Source organism: Manacus vitellinus, unplaced genomic scaffold (genome assembly GCF_001715985.3).
Source record: "Manacus vitellinus isolate BGI_N305 unplaced genomic scaffold, ASM171598v3 scaffold_5_pilon, whole genome shotgun sequence".
Lineage (NCBI taxonomy): Eukaryota > Metazoa > Chordata > Aves > Passeriformes > Pipridae > Manacus > Manacus vitellinus.
Genome location: NW_021940682.1, coordinates 34,969,911 through 34,984,321, shown reverse-complemented (window position 1 = coordinate 34,984,321; position 14,411 = coordinate 34,969,911). Strand labels below are relative to the sequence as shown.

General features: G+C 35.1%; 1 protein-coding gene across 6 annotated transcripts in view; it reads right to left on the bottom strand.

Moving 5' to 3' along the window:
- Positions 1 to 587: 587 nt before the first annotated feature.
- Positions 588 to 14,411, bottom strand: part of TAFA2 (TAFA chemokine like family member 2) — a 165,313-nt gene continuing 151,489 nt past the window's right edge. Inside the window, exons 5-8 of one of the 6 annotated variants that reach the window (XM_018080724.1) lie at positions 10,945 to 11,861; positions 9,535 to 9,780; positions 7,131 to 7,209; positions 588 to 2,750 (exon numbers count right to left, since the gene is read on the bottom strand). In XM_018080724.1, coding sequence (XP_017936213.1) covers positions 11,775 to 11,861 — 87 coding nt within the window. In that variant the 3' untranslated portion in view covers positions 588 to 2,750; positions 7,131 to 7,209; positions 9,535 to 9,780; positions 10,945 to 11,774. The remainder of the gene's footprint in view (positions 2,751 to 7,130; positions 7,210 to 9,534; positions 9,781 to 10,944; positions 11,862 to 14,411) is intronic. The other 5 variants (XM_018080723.1, XM_018080721.1, XM_018080722.1 and 2 more) reach the window with 5 other exon arrangements.

Genomic DNA, 14,411 nt, shown 5'->3' with positions numbered 1-14,411 from the left:
CATGCCTACAATATGAATGCCCGTGGCTGATCCAGTCCCCTGTTCTCCATTTTCAAAGGCAGCACTAAACCAGCACTGTGGATAGCTGAACTGTGGTTCCCAGCTTGCTTCAAGGTGCCCAGAGTTCACTGTCAAATTGGATTTTTTTCCCTTTCTTTTAAACAGATTAACCTGAAATATTACTTTTTCAGGGATGTCTAGCATCCATGTCCTGTTGCTTTTCAAAATGTCTAAATGATAATTTTTCAGGATTCACATTTTGTGAAATAAAAAACATTTTTATTCCGTCTGGCCTGAAGACAACAGGTCAGTACACCCACCAGCATTTGCCATAACAAGGCTAGAACAGTTGTGCTAGATATCAGTTTCCTTTCAAAAAGGACCTTTTAATGTGGACCTTTTAATATTCCCTGCTCTACTGAAGAAATATAACGCTTGGGATTCTTATTCAAGAAAAAATTATTTTGTTCCATGGATAAACAGAATAGATCTCCAATGTGCACATCCATACAGGGAACTCTATTTTATATTACAATTTTATTCACTTGCTATGAATAGTCACAACATTAATTACTGCAGATAATCTATTCAATATATTTGAAAATCCATTTATTTTTATTTATTGATATGCATGTGTTACACTTCTATATAATACAGTACTTTCAGTATTGGTTTAAGAACAAGAAAACAAAGAAAACATTTAGTTAGAAGCATGATATAGATTTTTGGCCAAAGAGAGGCCATATTCAGAGTCTACAAAACAGCACATTTATATTTTGCACTGTCCCAGACAATCTCTTTAAGATGTTACCTTCTGTCCTGAACTTGTTAGCACAAATCCATACAATACTAATCCATCCTAAAATACTGGGATACCTAGTTGCTGCTACAGTTTATTCTAATTAAATTTTAATCAGAAAATAAGATCTTTTCCTGCCAAAAATTTTTTATTACTTCTCAGCAGAATGATAGAATATACTTCGCAATTTTATTCCCAACAGTCATTTATTTTATTTAAGCTCTCCTGTGCAATAATAAAGCAGAGGTAATGAAATGGTTTTGGAACAACAGGGGCTACTGTGACAGGCAGAGCACTCCAGGGTGTTCATCTATCACGGAAACTAATATATAACTAAACTAGCCATGTCAATGGTTTGTAATGATAAAATATTTTCCCTCTTCTGTTTTGTTTTGGTTTTTTTGTCTTTTGGGGGGTTTTTTGTTTGTTTGGTTTGTGGTTTGGTTTTGGGGGGTTTTTTTGTGAATCTGGTAACCACACATAAGCTTACTCCTACATACTTTTTACTACCATTGTGTGTGTGGCTTTCATGTCAATTCACCAAAGCATAAAGTCAGAATTCCCTTACCCTCTCTGGTCAGCTTCTTTATGCAGTGTTTCTAAAAGGAACTGCCAAATTTCTGTTGTATCAACATTACAGATGGTACAATATATATTAAATGGAGTATAAAATTATACATTCTGTAATAACTTAGAAAAAAGCTCAGAGATGCTTAAGGCCTTTAAATATTGAGGATTTTTTTTCATGTAACAGCACATCGCAAAGATCAAAAAAATTGCTACCAAAAAAAAAGAAAAAAGAAATTTTGGAAAGAATCAGATCTGAATTGGATGACTGTAAGCAAGCAAAATACCCATGAAGTGTAAATCTGGGTGGGCACTAGGACTTTTTTCCTTTATAGCAAACAGACTGAGCAGACATCTACATAAGCATCCATCAGTACTTAGGTTCAAGTAAGAGATTTTATTTTTTAATAAAAAGACAAAAATTCTGAGTGATTACCATCCAATTTCATAATGGCAAAACTCATTTACATCCCTGCCTACCCTGACAAAAAAAAGATGAAATACCATCATTGACTGCTTACCATGAACTTAAATCAATTAAAGGTTAGGAAAGTAAAGTACACATTGGGAACACCCATCTCCTTCAAACTAAATGGAAATGTATATCTTAGAGGTATAAAATGCTTTATAATGGAGGTGGTAATTGAGTTTTGACCACTACTTTTTTAACTGTTAAGTTGCAGTGGCTGATTAGCCTTAGGCAAACATGTCAGCCTGACTATACAATCTAATATGACTGGTGTATTCAGATAACTATTACTTGTCAACAATAATTATTAACAATGGATATATAATTCCATTCCTATAACAAAAGCAACTTCAAGATGTTGAAATGTGTATCTTTCAGAGCTGCAAGATTTGAACACAAATAAAAATGTCTAAAACTGCGCCATGCCAGAGGACCATTTCTGCAACAGAAATTTAATTAAAGCAATGTGCAGTACCACCAGCAATCTGAAAGTGGACCAGGGATCATTTTAGAGGGAAGGATCCAATGCAGTTTGGAGGTTGACTTCATCAAGATGAAAAGCCACTGGTCTGCAATGGAGAATCCAACAGTTTGCTGCTTTTCTGCACCTTTAGAGTATCAACACATGATTACAGCTGCAAATTCCTCAGCAAGTGCAATTTTACAAGTGTACACAGTTCAATCAGTTGAAATCTTTGTGACACAGAAGTTCAAAATGACTTTCCAGTAGTTTTGATCTCAAGGCTGTTGCTGATTACAAGACAGATTCTCATTGAAACAATTGATTCTGAAGGATACACTCCAACAGTATAAAATTTCACTTCAAGGATTGCCTGGAGGAATGAAATTCTCATTGTTGTATTTAATTTTATCAGCCTTGATACTGACTTGATTTGTCTTTAGCTATCAGGTTACCTGTAAAGAAAAAAGAAAATCAGAAAATCAAAACTGGACATACTGAATCTACTTCTGAAGTACTGGAAAATGAGACTGAAATGTAAGATCTCTGTCCAGCAAAGCACTTTCAATTGTTTTTAAAATAGGTGAATAATCACAAATGGTATTAGATGGCATTGCTTCCCAACCTAAATTGTGTGTTTAAGTGTTTTGTCAGAATTGGATCTGACAAGGAGAAATCAAAATGTGACCATGCCTAAAAATATAATAAAAAAATTTAAAGTTCACAAATTACCAACCCACAAATTTTTGTTTTCTGTTATTCTTTTTTTTATTGTTAAAACTTATATATAGTAACAACTATGCTTTTAAAACTGTTAGCTATTGCATATAACAGTGGCTGATACTGGAAATGTATTCTTCCATTCTTTGCATGCTTCTTTACAGGACAATCATAGAATCATTTATGTTCTAAAAGGCAATGTCCTATTAAAGGCTAAATGCATCTCAGCAAATAAATACTTAGGGGAAAAATACTTGGTGGAGAAACAAGACAAAAATCATTCATACATTAACGAGAGAGAGAGAGATTCTGTTATTCAGAAGGCACAAAATTACCAAGGATTTAATTTATAGTGGTTTCACTCAGCCTAACATGAAACAAGAGTGAAACAGAAGGACCACAGAGTGGGAGACAAAGCATTTCACAGTAATTGGATTTTCCCTCTGTCTGATTTGGATTTTAAACACTAAAAGAAAAAAACAACTGTCATGTCAAAGACATGACAGGAATATTTCTGCTGTGTCAGTAGATACAATTAATCACCATGTAACATTTTAATATCAAATTGTGTCATGTGTTAATTCCCCAGCTCTTGAGGAACAACTCATTGGAATGGTCACAACAACACTTTATGACATCGAGGGGTATTTGCTTCTCATTTTGATCACAGAGAGAAGGGTCATGCTCCTTAATGATGAAACATTCTTTTGCCCTCAGCAAAACTGTTTGCATACAGCTCTTGTCAGCTCTGCAGAGCAAAAATATAGAAAAGAATACTAAAAAGACTGTTTGAGGAGTTCATTGCTTCAGTTTGCCTTCTCCACCAAGTTGTTTCTAGGAACTGCACTTAAGGCAATAATAAAATCGTGCTTTCTGATTTTTATGATACATGGGCTTATTTATTACACTGCTTTTATTTTGCTTTGTTCTTGTTGTTGGAAACAGCCTCATGTGTCCCCTTCTACAGTGGAAGATTGCAAAAAAAAATAAAGAATTAATTTAAAAGTCAGGCTACATATTTCAGTGTCCTGCACTGAAAAAAAGCTCAAAAGGCTGATGCAGCATCTTATTGTTATTTATGTTTTGCATTATTGTAACAAGTTGGAATTTTACTCATGGAATCAGGTGCCACTGAGATACATAATGTAAAATACACATCTTCTGATCTTATCCGCAGGTGATTTTCATTAGCTTCACTTACAATATATGTCTATCTCTATCTACCTATCAATCTGTCTATCTATCTATCTATCTATCTATCTATCTATCTATCTATCTATTTATCTATCTATCCAGTAAAGAGGCACTAAGGCGAATAAGGGACAGGAGCTTCTTCATATGAGGAAAGGTTGAGAGCACTGGCACTGTTCAGCCAGGAGAAGAGGAGGCTCAGGGGGGATCTCATCAATGTGTACAAACACAAGAAAGGAGGGTGCTAAGAAAATGGAGCCACACTGTTTTCAAGTGGTGCCTCGTGGCGGGAGAAGGGGCAATGAGAACAAACCAAAACACAGGAGATTCACTCTCAGGAAAAACTTTTTTACTGTGAGCATTACTGAGTACTAGCACAGGTTGCCCAGGGAGGTTCTCCATCCTTGAAGATATTCAAAAGCTGTCTGGTCCTGGGCAGCTGGTTCTAGGTGGCTCTGCTTGAGCAAGGGGATTGGACTTCCAGAGTTCCCTTCCAAACTCATTATCCTGTGATGTATTTTTTCTATTACATCCAGCTCTGCGAGTGCATTGGCTAAGGTGATAAACTGCAGCTAGCAAAAAGAGTATTTTTATACATACATGACTGCTCAGTTACAGGGCTGCTTGGAGGTGCAAATGTGTTCTCTTCAGTCACAAAGAAACTCCGTAAAATCATAATCTCCAGATCTATTTGCTCCCCCATCTAGCTCTACAACCTTGTGGTGAAAATATCACTATAAAAGCAGTATACACTGTCACATAGATTAAATAGGTGATATAAATAAGAAAAAAATCTGATAGCCATTCAAATCTCTGCATTATAACAGGTGGCTAATCATATACAAAGGTCATTTTGCTTATACAGACTGTACAGGAAGTCAGGCTGCACTGCATGTTCTTAGTTTTTACATTACGTGATTGGAGTTTTTAACTGCTTTCCCTTGACAGAATTTTTATTATTCCACATCCTTTTTTTTTTTTTTTTTTGTTCTGTTAACCACCAGGTCACACAATGCTACTCCAAGTAACACATACAGTGGTCCATATTTGCCTCTAAGTGAGATGGTAATGCTTGTTATGTGCAAGCACAGATTACACATTAACATTAATGGAAGTTATATATCCATACACCATACGCATTAGGGAGTGAATAAACCTCTTGGTTCGTAAAGGCACTTTCATAAAGAAGCAGTAAAATTTTAGCTAATACCTAGTGATGGTATTCCCAGAAATGCTTAATTTTGGATAGAGTAAAAGCTATTTGGTTTAAGTGTCTGGGAAGTAAGGTAGTAAGGTACTGTGCCAAAGGCCTTTATAGAAAAGGGGGACCAATAACAGTATGTGTCTGATCTTTAAAATCCTAAGAAAACAGTAACACCCTGAATAGGTGCAAATCAAGTCTATTCAAGTTTTCAGTTAATAATTATTATATATGGAGAATTAACAATACAAATGAAAAAAGTACATGAAACCTAGGTGTTGATCTGAATTAGTTTGTTCATTTTTGGAACATAATTACTCCATTTATGCTAATAAAATTTTTCACATAGTTGTTATATCATAAATACACTGCATTAGACTCTCTTCACTTTCTTGTCCTAAACGTGTAATTAAAGTATAATTACTCTGCAGTTGCAGACTTTTTAATTTAAATTAGTAAGTGGCTGCTGTAAATTGGCTGTAATTGTATGTGAACTCACTTTTTTTTTTTAACTCAACAATATACATGCATATAAATGCAGTTGAAGTTTTCTACATTCTTCTGCTCACAAAATGTTCAGAACAAACTCAGTCTTCGGGTAGAATATTTTTGCCAGGGTAACCCAGAATGGAGTGGAGATGAAGGAGATGAAAAGACCTCAAGGCAACACATTAGAAAAGCTACCAGCTCAAGAAATTTTTTTGGACAGCTTACATTCCAGTGCTGCTCACAATGGGTGAAAAATGTCCTCACTTGTGAAATCCACACAGTGGATGAATACATGAGACAATACTGTCTATTTCATAAGAATAGATTCCCAATAAAAATCCAGACAAGTCTTTTACTCAAGACTTCCTTTTTCCTAAGAAAAGGAAGGGAGATAAAATAAAGACTATAGGATGTAAAGAATGGCTGAGTATATATTCCCTGAATAGTAAATCTTTTCCCTACTTTGATGCACCGAAGCATCAAAGTTATGGAACCACAATTAGGTATAGTACAAATCTTCTATTTCTTCAAAGAAAGAAATATATCACTAATAGTTTGCTAACTACAGAAAAGTTTATACATGCAAATGAGGCACATAATTAATTTTTATTTAATAGTGTTAGGAGAAAATAGATGCCAATATATGGTATATTGAAATTAAGTGTGTGCTATAACATTTCATAAGACAACTTTGTACATTACAACTTTTTGACTGGCAGCTCTTTGAATTTTTTCTATGTTTATTGTAAACCATACATAAAATCCACATCGAAAACTGGCTCTTGAGTTTGCAAAGTCAAGCACTTGAACGTTAGCAAATTGCCTTTTTATGTGTGCCCTTGCAACTGCAATTCTATCTCTTTTCCATCATGCACAGTAAAAAGAATTTAGTGGGTGAGAAGATTTGGAGGGAAGTCTATAACAATGTCGTCAGGACTATGTATCAATGAAAATGCAGAAAGGGGCAAATTTTAAAGCCAACGTTTCATCACTCCATAGATGGAAAGAATAATGGACTCTCTGTTCAAGGTTTTCTCCAAAGAAACAGAAAGAACTTAATACTTAGAGGTTTTCTTTCTAACTAGAACTGTTCCATCAACCATATAGGATTTTGTGTGTTCATAGCCTGCGTCATCTGAGCATACTCAAGCTATCTTTTTCTCTTTTTTTCTTTCCTGAGACATATAAAACAGAGAAAGGAAATTATTTTATGTAAAAGCAATTAATAGCTCACCCTGAGCTAAGTGGAATTTCATGAGACAAGGAAAAGCCATCTTGGCACCCCTAGCATTCTTCTCTAAAATATTAAAGACCTGTGGGAAACAAAAATGGTATGGAGATTTCAATCAAAATTAAAAAGAGTCTCACAAATTTATTTAATGAACAACATGAGATAAGCTAAGTACAGGGAATACCACATGAATCCCTTAAGTAAGTGCTTAAGGAAAGAGGTCTAAGGAATGGCTTGAAGAAATGCCTAGCTGTGGATTGTCCTCCAAGTCATAGAGATAAGACAGGGATCCCATACGAAAACAGCCTTATTTGTATGCAGTACATTTCCATCCATTTTGTGTCCTTATTGCTGTATTTTTTCTTGTAATGTATGTAAAAGACCACAAAAAATTAATATAATGGTCAACAAAGTGATTCTTTAGCAAATGGAATGAACTTGAGAGGGCTATATCAGTCATATTTTTTCATAACTTCAATAACTTTCTTTTGGTAGTGAAAACTTAATACAAATATTACCATGCAGAAACAGAAGGGCCCATATAACCAGAAACAAACATCTGCCAATGCTTTTTTTCCCCTTATGCCCTCTGAGAATGAGGTTGACGTTGGAAATGAATCTTTTGAACAGAAGGAAGCACACTATTTCCTGGAATTTCAAAATTCTTACAGTGTTTTTGCCATGCACTATCATTCACACGTGGCTTATGAAAACAAATGACAGAGTGCATTGCCACTTGTGCATTTACATTCAATGAAATCGTGTAACTTATAATCTTGGAAAATGCTTCTGTTCTAACACTACTATCTTGTACCAGTGATACTCAAAAGTACTTTGCAAATGTTAACAAAGACAGGTTCACAATTTTCTGACAGCTGGAGAATCATGTAATTTATTTTCTAATGAATTAGGGAAACTGGACAAAAAGGTGTTAAGGACTTTTCTGCAATAGGGCTCCCATATGCATATGCACTTAACAGTAAGTAGGTGTAGATTTGGGTGTTCATGCTAGATAACTAAGCTTCCGGAGGAACGAGGAACCATTTCAAAAGACTGAGAAATATTGAGGTGACCCAAGCCCATTTCAAGGGACCTCCAGTAGAGAACCATGAATTAGGAAACAGGCTTTCCTGTTTCCTTACTTGTTTCAGTATTACAGATGACTATTTGACTTGGTCTCGGGAAAAAAGGCAAAATTTGAGTGATTTGTGAGCAGTCTAGAAAACAGATATTTAATGATAACTATATGGATTCAATTACCTTTAGTGAAAGTTACATATTGAAAGACACTTTTTCAAGTCACAAAATATTTCATTCCTGTTTACCTAACTTTTTATGTCAAGACTCAAGAGCTTTAAACTGTTCCCTTAGCTTTACTTTAGGCACTATAGTATGTAAAGTATTAGTCTAAACATGTTCCCAAGTCTGTAATGGAGCAATTTAGAATACAAGATTCTCAGGTCTGTCCTTCAGCAAACAAGATTAGTTCATTTCATTAATTAAACAGAACATCACCCGGTACACTTCAATGGCTCAAAAGTTTCACATCTTTGATAACCATAGACTCCACAACTTTTTAATTCTTTCATACTTTTACTGCATTGTGATTAATCAGAACTGTATTCATGACAATTCTTGTGCTTAGGACCTTCCATTATAAAGAGAGAAACATACTGAAAACTCATTTCATACAATGTGCTTTGAAATATAACTTTGTACTCCTTATTTTCTCATTGCTCCTAATGATTTCAGCAGGAGATTTTTAGTGGTAAAGTGAAGATCTAGACAATGTAATTGAAACTAAAAGGCTTTGGAAACCTTTCACATGTAAATTGAGCTTTCCACTTGCTTCAAGGAATCTGAGAGGTTGGATTAGAAAAATAGGTAAAGCAAAAATACTTTAGAGCATGGCATATGTTCCTGTAAATGACAGGGTTCTTCATCTTTAGCATGGTTTTAAGACTAAACAGACAACATCTAGCACATTTTAGGAATACAGTGAAAATAGCTCTTTCTTTACTTTTTCTGAAATTAAGTAATCCAGTATAGAATACTGAGCTTTCAACTACAAAGGCAACACCAGACTGAATGTATCGAGATGGCCTTCCTCTCTAAGTGCTGTTCTCCAGAGCATCTGTTGTTTTCCCATGAGAGTGACTAGCTTGAGTGACTGGGTCTACCTTTGAAAGTACTGAGGGAAGAAATATATCTTAAGGCACCAAGAAGCATCTAACTGATACACTGAGGCTATTTAGGAGCACAGTGCAGAGTCTCTCCAACCACCCTCCTGAAGCTGTGCCTGAATAAGCCACAGTTTCTCAGTGTCTGCAGCAAACTGCACAACTACAATGAGGAGTAAGATACAACAATTCCTGTCAACAATGTGTAAACCTGTATTTGTACACACCTGCTGCTCTGTGAGTAATAAACGAGGGCTGGAACACATTTTCTGGAGTGGTGTGACTCTTTATTCCTCAACGAACGTTCTGGCCCTTCCTTAGAATCCGACCAAGACTAGGATTCATCACAACTAGTGCTCCAACGTGGAGCCAGAATATTTTTTGTGTGGAAAAAACAAATATTGTCATCAGGCACAGCAGAAACCTCCTTTCTCTACTTCTCCATTCGGCCTTGAGGAGTTTTACACGTTTGCCTAAGAAACAAACACATGTCAACTACTACACTGTTATGAAATTAGTTACAGAAAACAAAACTGGGATAAATAGAATTTTTTTTAAATTACAAGGAAAAGTACAAAATAACAGGAAGAAACAAATTTCAGAAGCAGAGCAAATTCTCTTACGAAAGGTGCATGGTTTTAAAAATACAAGCATATTCAAATTCAAACTCTTATTTGTCACCAAAAAGCAATAGAAACTGATATATTAGACTCATGTTTGAAAGTATATCAGCAATATTTAAGTATGACAAAGCAGTAATTGAAAAGTTCTTCGAGAATAAGTCCATGGATAGATAGACCTGTGATACAGAAAAGAGTCATGAACTCAGAATACAATTCTTTTAAAATGAAAGATATGAGTGTGTTCTTATCATAAATGTTTAAAATAAAAACAAACAGAACCAAAACAAACAGGAAAAAAAAACAAACAAAAAAACCCCTAAAAGTTTAGTCTGAACTGAGGAGAATTTTATTAGAGACATTTCTATAGTTAGAAGGTTACAGGAAACATCATAAAATAACAGATGACACATTTCAAAAGACAATATTCAATTCAAACAGATACTTCCTTATCCAGATAGTTGAGGTAGATTTTGGACCTGCTGATAATGATTGCTTCTGAAAAAGGTTGCACAGCACCTCAAAAGATCACCAAAATTTCTTTAAGTTTCTTCTTTTTTTTTCTTTAGGGTTTTTAACTTAAATATCATGCTGCAGAATCATTAGAAATATACATTACAAGTTTAAACTCATAATTTTAATAACTTCTTGCTTAAATAAAATCTCTACACATTTAAATGCTATGAAACAAATATGGTTCTGTATTTATATTTCCTTGAACTGGATAGTTTACAAAATAAAATTAATTGGTACAGCTAACTGGGAGAATTGTAATAGTGAATAGCCGATGAAGACATATGAGTTATGTCAAGGCTAAATCCAATTCATTAGTCTTTCCAATGCACTTCATTATTATTGTTTTCCAAAAGGTTATGCCACTACAATGCACATACCTTAACTTTCTCAATGTTTCTGTAACTCAGTAGAGAAATTAACTTTATGGTAGAATTGTTTTAATTTAACAAAATGTTTTCTTTGTAGACAAGAATTTTATATTAAAAGAAGACAAACATAAACCTTATTTTACTTTCTGTAACAGATAATAACTGTAGCAATTCAGACAAGGATATATCCTCTTGAGGTTTTTGCATTGATCGCAACTCCATAGAGGGACTGCAGCATGACGGCATAAAAGACTGCAAGACAATTAATTAAATAAATGAAATTTACTTCTCTTCTATAGCACTTATTCCACCTAATCATCCCAAGTGGGAGATAAAACAACCTCCTTCCTTTCTCCATATGAGGAACCTGAAGCATAATAAAGAGTCTTGCTACACTTTTGACTGTAAGAAAGTAAAAGGAGATGGAGGGATGGGAACAGAGTCTGTCTGGTTTTGGCTTTATCTGACTTCACTTACCTAAAAATAAACCTACACTTGTTTTGGTTTGGAAAGGAAAACTTATAACAAGTTGTGTTTATATTCTAAATATGAAAAAGCAAAACAAATTAAAAAGAAAAACAAAACCACCCTTGTTTTAAAACTAGACTGAGGTTTAAAATTGCCTTACAGGTATAAAGGATTTTCATATTTTAATACATTTTTCCATAAATGGGGTAAGATTGAACTTCACATTATCCCCACTAAAAAAATCAGGCAGTCTAAATTAATCATGTCTGAGATCTTATACTTCTTCAAATTTTTTGTGGGTATTTTTTCCTGGGATTTTGAGGGGAGAGTAATAAGGTATGTGGATAAGATCAAAATAGAAATGTAAATTATTTCCTTACCTGTAATGTTACCTTCTCTATAAGGGTACCTGCTGCTCTGTTAGTGCAGTACTGATGTGTTTTTTGCCTTTGTCCCAAGCTTCAGAGATTCCTTTGGTGATTTTTCCCCACTTGCTTACCAGCTTCCACTGCTGGCATTTTGAGGTAGTACACTCACACTTGGCTCCACGAATACTGCCACGGCTGAGGGAATATAAGACAACTAAAAAACAAGTTAGAAAACACCACAGCAATATCCAGGCAGGAAAAAAAATGTTTCAAAACAATGAATCAATCATCAACTTGAAACCTTTGATCGCTTTCCTTTCTCTTTTCATTCATTTAGGATCTCCACATAAAGAAAAGACTTTTCTGTGCTTGGAGAAATTTTAGCCAAAGTAATGGGTGCTGACAGAGTAGTGGGTACCCATTCAGAGAATATAAAATTATTTTAAGGAAATCTAATTTTAACTTTCTCCAGTATGAGTACCCATCATGCCATCACTCCAATACAGATAAGAAAGAGAAGAAAGGTGGCAGATTTGGAGGATTTCAGAAAAATCCTGTCATCTTTTCTCAAGTCTTATTAGAACTGTGAAAAAGGAAGACCCAAGGCCTTTTCTCTTAGAGACTGCAATAGATAAACAATGAGAAGGATTTCTCATTGTCCAGGAAAATAACACATAAAGTATGCTTCACTAAGAAGTAGTCAAGATTATGGTTGCTTCTCAATTAAGAGTTGTAGTCATCTTGGTCAAAGATGAAAAGAACAACCACTACTATCACTTTAATAAGTAAATGTTTTCTTGCTTGAGCATTATGGAGATGTCCAGGTGAAAGTTACAGGGTCTTACAACTCCTCTGTACTGGGGATCATCTGGACACCGTTTTTGAACTCCACAGTACCCAGAAAAGAAGTATCCTGTCAAAGGAAAAAATGAATGATAGAAATTTGGGTAAGAATCTGATGTGGTTTTGAATTTAACTTGTCTTTCTAAAAGAACCTGTCCAGTTTTTTCATACCTGCATCTTCTCATTATCTTCTAACTAACATGTGACCCAAGACAAGATAAGTATGAATGAATTAAAGTAGCTAACTGCAATTAGATGCTGGTATTCTAAAATCTCAAGTAATGAAGGAAAGACCAAAATGCTCTGAAGAGGTCATTGCCTTCAAATATCAGGAATGTTCAGTATCAGTTATGTGCTTTAAGGTCAAGAGAAAGAAAAAGGACTCTGGCAATTTCTTGAATGACCATCCAAAAAGAAATTGGCTTCCCAAGTAATAAGCTTCAAATTTGCCAAGGTACATTCTAGAACAAAGTCTCCTCTTCCTTTTTTTGTACTTTGAGGATGATGAAAAATAATTACTAGCTAGTGGAATTGGAATGATGCCTTGAAGATGGTAAATTTGTGTTTTCCAACGTCACTCTGAAAAGATGACAAAGAGGCAGGATAGAGGGATCTCCAGATTCTAGAAGAAGAAGTAATCTGATTTTGGAGTGTATTTGCCTCAGTTAGAGACAGCAGGAGCAGAGATAAAGTCATTTGGTCATCCTTTGGCAGGGACAAGTTCCTAAGCCACAAAGATGGAATTCAGGATGAAGAAACAAGTTCTTCTGGCTGGCATCAGTAATATATCTTCTGGTGTTCTTGAATCTGAAGAGACAAACTGTTTTGGACCTCTTAAAATACACAACACCATTAAAATGCTCAGATCTTCTATTACTACTGAGTTTGTAGATGCATGTTGGCTAGACACAATCCACTGTTTCCTTGAGATCATATCATTCTTCATAAACTGGAGACACACTTCTCTTCAGTCTCACCAATTCAATTCTACAGGTTGCATCAAAAGAATAAGCTATGATAAACTAGATATTTTGTAGCTTTATCCAGAATCTGCACTTCAGAGCTACATGGCATTTATCACTGCAGATATGAAAGGGAATGAACGAGAGTCAGAACTGTAAGATCTGAGAAGGAATCATTGGTGTATACTAATAATGCAGTAGAAGAAAACTCACAATCCATTTTATAGAACACAGAAAGACCTTTGGAGTCTGTTCTCCACAGCAGTAGTGGCTTTCCTGAAATTTGACCTGGTGTTCACTGAGGTGGAAGGAGTAGTAAACTCCAACCCATGAAAAAAAATTACCAATTTTGAAATTCTTATGTAAACTAATTCTATCTTGGTCATCTTCTTTATTAATTTAGTTGTAGACATCAATCTTTCACTTATTCCTGCCTTAAATTTTCCTTCATTTTGAAGAGTTCTCAGATAGGACAGGACTACCTTCATTATCCTTATTGAGAAATATGTAAGATTTACAACCATGCTCACTTTGTTCTGCAAGGGAATAATATCTAAACAATCTGATTTCAACTTGTTTGAGAGTTGTTCACTCCTCCCACTGTGTATGTTCAGAATGCTCTGTATGGCTGACTCTCCACTTTTCCTTCTCTATTAGAAGGCTGAAAAGCAGGGCTGTGACAGGGTGGGGGTTTTGATATTTTCTATAATCAGTCCTAATGAATAAGGAAATACCTCAAGAAAACTATGTTATTTTGGAGAATTGAAGGTATTACATTTTGAACAATTGGGGGCCACTTTTGCACTCCCTCCTATCAGTTCTACAACTAAGCAGTGATGCAGAGTTTCTGAAGCCTGTGCCAAATACCCAGGGAAAAAGGCAAGAGTTCTGCCTGCAGCTATTTAGGTAGCAGATGAGGTGAGGTTTCAGAACACCCCTTTCCCTCTGAGGTGTAATGT